At 44.8% G+C, this 5,970-nt stretch overlaps 1 protein-coding gene across 1 annotated transcript; it reads right to left on the reverse strand.

Annotated features, from left to right (window-relative positions):
• Positions 1-3,284: 3,284 nt before the first annotated feature.
• LOC147452339 (metacaspase-5-like) lies at positions 3,285-5,722 on the reverse strand. Its single transcript, XM_086518926.1, has 2 exons — positions 5,283-5,722; positions 3,285-4,809 (listed from the first exon to the last, which is right to left on the reverse strand). Exons 1-2 carry the CDS (start codon positions 5,626-5,628, stop codon positions 3,674-3,676), a joined length of 1,482 nt encoding a protein of 493 aa, XP_086375052.1. The 5' UTR covers positions 5,629-5,722; the 3' UTR covers positions 3,285-3,673.
• Between the last annotated feature and the right edge of the window lie 248 nt (positions 5,723-5,970).

The following is a 5,970-nucleotide window of genomic DNA, read 5'->3' on the forward strand; positions in this document are numbered from 1 at the left end:
ATGTATTGTACAAAATGAGGTGGTATGCTAGGTGAGAGGACATAAGATGCACCTGCATACACCGACCAAAGATACAATTGTCATGATTATAGAAAACACCCCTAACACGGGGAGCCGATACACCACAACACTTGGAAAGACGTATCGTGCCCTTAGGAGACAATCCAACTCCTTCTGAATAGTCTCCCAAGTTTGCTAGTTCATTCTTTCAGGTGCTCAAAGTTACCTGCACGTATTTTCCTTGCTCTTACCTTGTCTTGGAGTTTTTCATTACCTAAGTGTAGTAATTGTCTAAAGCCTATGCTTAGTTTGGTACCATCAACAACAATTAATGCCACTTGCATCTACAACAAAGGTGCAGTAACTTTTCATGCCCGTCGCCACCACTTACAACAACAATGCTATTTTTGGTGCCTCTCACATGCACATAGAGAGAGAAACATAGCCCATTGGCCAAAAAGCTCTAATTGAGATAGGTCAAGAAGAGCTTCCTTTGAGTGTGATCAAGTTTGGAGTGTCCTAGCTTGTGCAACTCCATGCTTTGCTCTCTCACTTCCTCTGCTAATTTGGCTTGTAGTCCTACCATCTTCCTCCTCCTCCTCCTTTGCTTAAGCAACATTCTTTGCAACATTCTTTGACACAATGGGGCTTAAAAATTTGCCTTGTCTTATCATGGAGACACATTTTTCAGGGTTCAAGCACCTAATTAAACTACATGTGTTCTTGAAGCCTACTTTCACAAAAAGTTTTGGACAAATTCTCACAATAATTCCTACATTGTGACTTACCTCAACATCATGAGCTTCTGTGAGGGAGGCACCGCATTCGTAGCTAGGTACGATTGGGGACAGGGGACCGCCGGCCCGGTGGGGGGGCCGGGGGTCCCTTGTTCCCAATCGTACCTAGCTACGAATGTGGTGCCTCTCGAACAGAAGCTCATGATGTTATGCATTGTATGAAAAACACTGAAAAAGACTCCGTTTTCCTACATGAGAAAATTTCTAAATCTTCTTGTGAAGGCTCAGTAAAAGGGGTGTACTAGCATGCTAGAAAGTCATATCGCATGGCCACACATGCAGCCTGCAGGTGTCTCTTCAAGTCATCTTCTACGTTGCACAACTGCTTTTGTCAAGTTGGCCATGAATAAAACAGGCATGCCAGCTTTGGCCGCTTCCTCAAGCTACTTATTAAAAAAAGAATTGCAGCTTGGAGCTCTCTGCGAGCTCAATGGTTGATCTCTATCACAAGAAGTTTTGGACAAATTCTCACAATAATTCCCACATTGTGACTTACCTCAACATCATGAGCTTCTGTGAGAGAGGCACCGCATACCTAGCTAGGTACGATTGGGGGCAGGGGACCGCCGGCCCGGTGGGGGGGCCGGTGGTCCCCTGCCCCCAATCGTACCTAGCTAGGTATGCGGAGCCTCTCGAGTGGAAGCTCAAGATGTTATTTACGATTGGGGGCAGGGGACCGCCGGCCCGGTGGGGGGGCCGGTGGTCCCCTGCCCCCAATCGTACCTAGCTAGGTATGCGGAGCCTCTCGAGTGGAAGCTCAAGATGTTATTCATTGTATGAAAAACATTGGAAAAGACTCCGTTTTCCTACATGAGAAAATTTCTAAATCTTCTTGTGTATGATACCTCTATATTTGTCACTGAAAAGTTGGTGATGGGGTAGAAAGTGGTCCTAGAGTGGTCTTACCTCAACATCAGGAGCTTTTGTGAGGGAGGCACGGCATACCTAGCTAGGTACGATTGGGGACAAGGGACAGCCGGCCCGGTGGGGGGGGCGGGGTCCCTTGCTCCCAATCCTACCTAGCTAGGTATGCAATGCCTCCTGAGCAGAAGCTCATCCCTTGCCCCCAATCCTACCGCCTCCCGAGCAGAAGCTCATGATGTTATGCATTGTATGAAAAACACTAAAAAAGGCTCCCTTTTCCTACATGAAAAAATTTATAAATCTTCTTGTGATTTGAAGAAGGGTCCTTTGCCATGAAGAAGGCACACACGCATGCCGCATGCCTTTTCTTTCCGTGAATGCAGTTTGAATGCTCTCTTTAGCATCATGAGGATCTAATTTTGAGGACATCATGCTAGTTTTTTCGGATCATGCATCACAACCTTTTTCAAGAGCACATGGAAACTTTGCACGAGGATTTGTTGTAGGTTGAATCAATAGTGGTCATCAATATTGTGAACACAAAGGTGGGATAATAAACTCTTCAATTATGCAACTCAAGGGCAGAGATTACCAATTAAACAATTCAAAATTGGGCATAATTTTGAAGCTAAGCTAGGAGACACAAGCTATATAGTCATGAAGATTTATAAATTTTCTCATGTAGGAAAGTGGAGTCTTTTCCAGTTTTTTCCATACAATGCATAACATCATGAGCTTCTGCTCGAGAGGCACGACATACCTAGCTAGGTACGATTGGGGGCAGGGGACCACTAGGTTGCGAAACTTTTTGTGTTCAATTTAAGTCTCGCTTCCTCTCATGGCTTGCTCACATTCCTACTATCCATAGAATTTCTCTCTCGGTCTTTCTTTCATAGTTACAGGGAATGGCCATTTTCAGGTCTTCATTCCCTGTTCCCATTCCATAGAATTTCTCTCTCGGTCTTTCTTTCATAGTTACAAGGAATGACCATTTTCAGGTCTCTGTTCCCCGTTCCCATTCCAACTTCCCGTTCCATATTTTAAACATGAGTATTCATAACAAGGAATGGCACTTCATACTTTGTTCCCATTTCCCGTTCCAGGTAACCCATTCTTTTTTCTCATTTCATACACCACAAACGGGATGAAACTGTATTTTAGCATGAATTGGATGAAGCAAGTGCACAATATAGTTTAGAAATTGAGGATAAAGTGATGAGATGGAAGAGTGGAGATGACAAGGAGCAATGTTGTAGAGAAGCAACAACGAACATGATCACACAAAGAAGCTTTTTCCGTCGATACGACAATAAATGTTGGCAAGCTTTTTAAATAGGAGCACATGGCCTCCTCATATCCCCTAAGGTATTGAAACTGAAGCTTGATAGTAAGGAAATGGCATAACCAATCTACGACACTTGGGTGATAGAAAGGTCATACCATTTTCCTCTTCTTATTAGAGAGAGAGCACCGCGGACAACCAAGAGATACAAGAAATAGTGTGACCACTTCTTCAATCATTTCTTTCAAGCTTAATCTTCAGAGATAACATTATTTGCACATAAGGTGTATGCTTCTTTATGAAAACTAAGTGTTCACGAAAGTGCCAGCACCATGGTTCATTTTTGTCTAGGAATTGAAAGGGGTAGAAGAGTAGTTTTGCCTTGCTCGAGGCTGATAACACAATAAAACTCAAAGTCTCTGTGTGTCAATTTGAAAACCCTTTGCCTACATTCATAACCCTGTCAATACCTGTTTAAATCTTTACCTTTGTGTGTGTTTTGATCGATGTTAAGTAGTTAAAGCCTAAGGTATGTATGTAGTGCATGCTTCCTATCACTATAGGAAGCCCAAGAAAGTAATATGTTTCGCTTGGGCCTATAAACTAGGATCCAATAGGGAAGTGTCTGTGTGGGTGGGCTGCATTCTATGCTTGAGCATGCTTGCTCTCTAATACAACACCAAAGCTAACCTAGAGCATGACCATGCACATTCTTAAGCGCTTGTGCTTCTCAACATATAAAGGGACGACTTGCATTTTCGTCATTGCAATACAGCCCAGGATGCTGAGAAAATCCTTGCTTTTGCAGTGCTTCCCTTAGTTTACTCACAAGCTCATGATTAGTAATAGGCCCCTTTTGCTGGGACAATATAGTTTGCAAAGCATTGCTCATTGCACCATAAGCATCGCCCTCCTTACCAGTTGGGTTTGCATCAGCAGACGTTTCATGCGATTGACACCCACTAATCAAAATGCCCAAATCCTTAATCACACTCACCATACTCTTCTTCTCTTCCTTGCTTTCTGCTTTTCCTCCTGCGTTCGATCCCCCGGCCTTGCCAGCATTTGCCTTCCCCGCTCCCCCTGGCTTCCCACCTCCAGCTTTCCCCCCTATTTTTCCCGCTGCTTTCCCCCCTGCATATGCAGCCTTGCGATCGACAACTTCCATCTCCATAGCAGGCTTCAAATAGTCATCTGCATTATCTTCCTCATCGAGCTTGTGTTTCAAAAAGCGATGAGCCAATGCACCCACTGCACCCCTTATATCATGATGACCACTACCCTTGTTCTGATCGTCATTGTCATCATGCATCCCATGCATCATCACTTTGACAAATGCCTTCACTTTATTGCTAGAATGTTCCCTGAACATGTGAAACAGAGTTGGACGGATTGCACCGACATCGAGATCATCTCGTCCAGTCTTCTCCTTCAGTATCTCAAGCAGTGTTGAAACAGGCAGAGATCGACTCCTCACATGCGCTTCGCCCTCATAAGGGACATTCTGAAAATATTCATCCTGCTCCTTGTAAAGATGCTGATGAGCTCCATTTCCAAGAGCAGAGTCGGACATGCCGGCCGCACCTCCATCCTCAGAAGCTCCATGCATTTTTCCTGAAACAAAGCTTTTGAGTCCTTCCGCAAAACCACCAAGTTCGCGCTTCCCAGCAGGCTTTTTGGCAGGAGCCTTGGTAGAGGCAGGGGCAGGGGCAGGAGCAGGGACAGCAACACTCCCACCTTGCTTGGAGCTTTCTCCAATCTGCTCTTTGGCATTATTTACGAGACCGCCACTGTGACATGAATCTGATATTAGCGTGAATGTAGCTCCTGCTGGTATTCTATCGACCAGTTCTCTGAAATCATCATCTGAAAATTTCCATTCATGTCAATGATGTCATAGATAAGTGTCAAACGATGTAATTGGCGTCTCACTAATGCATTGCTCCATACAGATTTAATCCACATGTCAATACAAACAGAAAAACACATACGCATAACACTACCTACTGCATCCGCATCAAGGATATGCGCATCCTACTTCAGTATGTAATGAGAGTGCAATTCATGCCTCCTTTTCCATCAAAAGTGCAGACAGATGCACGCATAATCAAATAATGCACACACATCACTAGCTACTGCATCCGCGTCGAGCATATGCATATCCTCCTTCAGTAACCATTAAGAGTGCAATTGATGCCTCTCTCTCTCCACAACATGTGCTCTATTATACAGGCTTCATCTGTATGTCAAGTCCCAAAACGTATGTGTGTGCCATTGAAAGACTACATCCACCTCAAACCTATGCATACAATGTTTTGATCACAAACAGAGCATATCACCTGTAATTAGATTCATGTCGGACGGGACAATGCACTCATCATAGCCCGTATCATCGCTCTGCCCAGTCTCAGCAGGCACACGAACGCCATGTCCACTGTAGTGAAAGAAGAGGACATCACCAGGTTTGGTGTTTGCGACAAGCTTCTCGAGAGCACTCCGTATATTGGCACCTGTTGGCTGCGTATAGCTGCTGTCTGTGTCGACAAGAACATTGATGTCGGATTTGGAAAAACCAAAGCGCTCGATAAGGGTTTTGTGGATGCGATTCACATCGTTGATGCACCCTTGAAGCTCTGCTTTAGACCCGGGATAGTTGCATGCCACAAGAACAGCCCTCTTCACCATGGCTGAGGGTTTTGCAGGTCAGCAATTCTCGTTCTGTGTACAAAACCTTACATGCTTGGGCGACACCACAGGTGCCCAAAGAAAAAGAAACAGAGAGTGAGAGCGAGCCTACGACGATGGCGCGGTTCTAAGTTGGCGCCATTTCACCAAAAGACACAATCCTTCAAAGTTTCAAAGGTCTCTCTCATGGGACAATTTGACTTCTAATTTCTAAAGGAGTTATTTGGCAGTGGCACTTTGGGATGCACACTGTTGCACAGGTCCGTGAGAGGGGGAATGTAGGGCCCAAATTAGGCGACGTGGAGAGGCTTTGACCTCTACCGTCTGACCAGCTGAACTAGA

Source organism: Adiantum capillus-veneris, chromosome 8 (genome assembly GCF_014529385.1).
Source record: "Adiantum capillus-veneris isolate H3 chromosome 8, ASM1452938v2, whole genome shotgun sequence".
NCBI classification, from domain to species: domain Eukaryota; kingdom Viridiplantae; phylum Streptophyta; class Polypodiopsida; order Polypodiales; family Pteridaceae; genus Adiantum; species Adiantum capillus-veneris.

Bases quoted from the DNA above. Each gene is read 5' to 3' on its own strand.
- LOC147452339 (XM_086518926.1), bottom strand. From the start codon at position 5,628: ATGGTGAAGAGGGCTGTTCTTGTGGCATGCAACTATCCCGGGTCTAAA. The intron at 4,810-5,282 runs GTGATATGCTCT...GGAAATTTTCAG, and splicing joins CGACATGAATCTAATTACAG to ATGATGATTTCAGAGAACTG.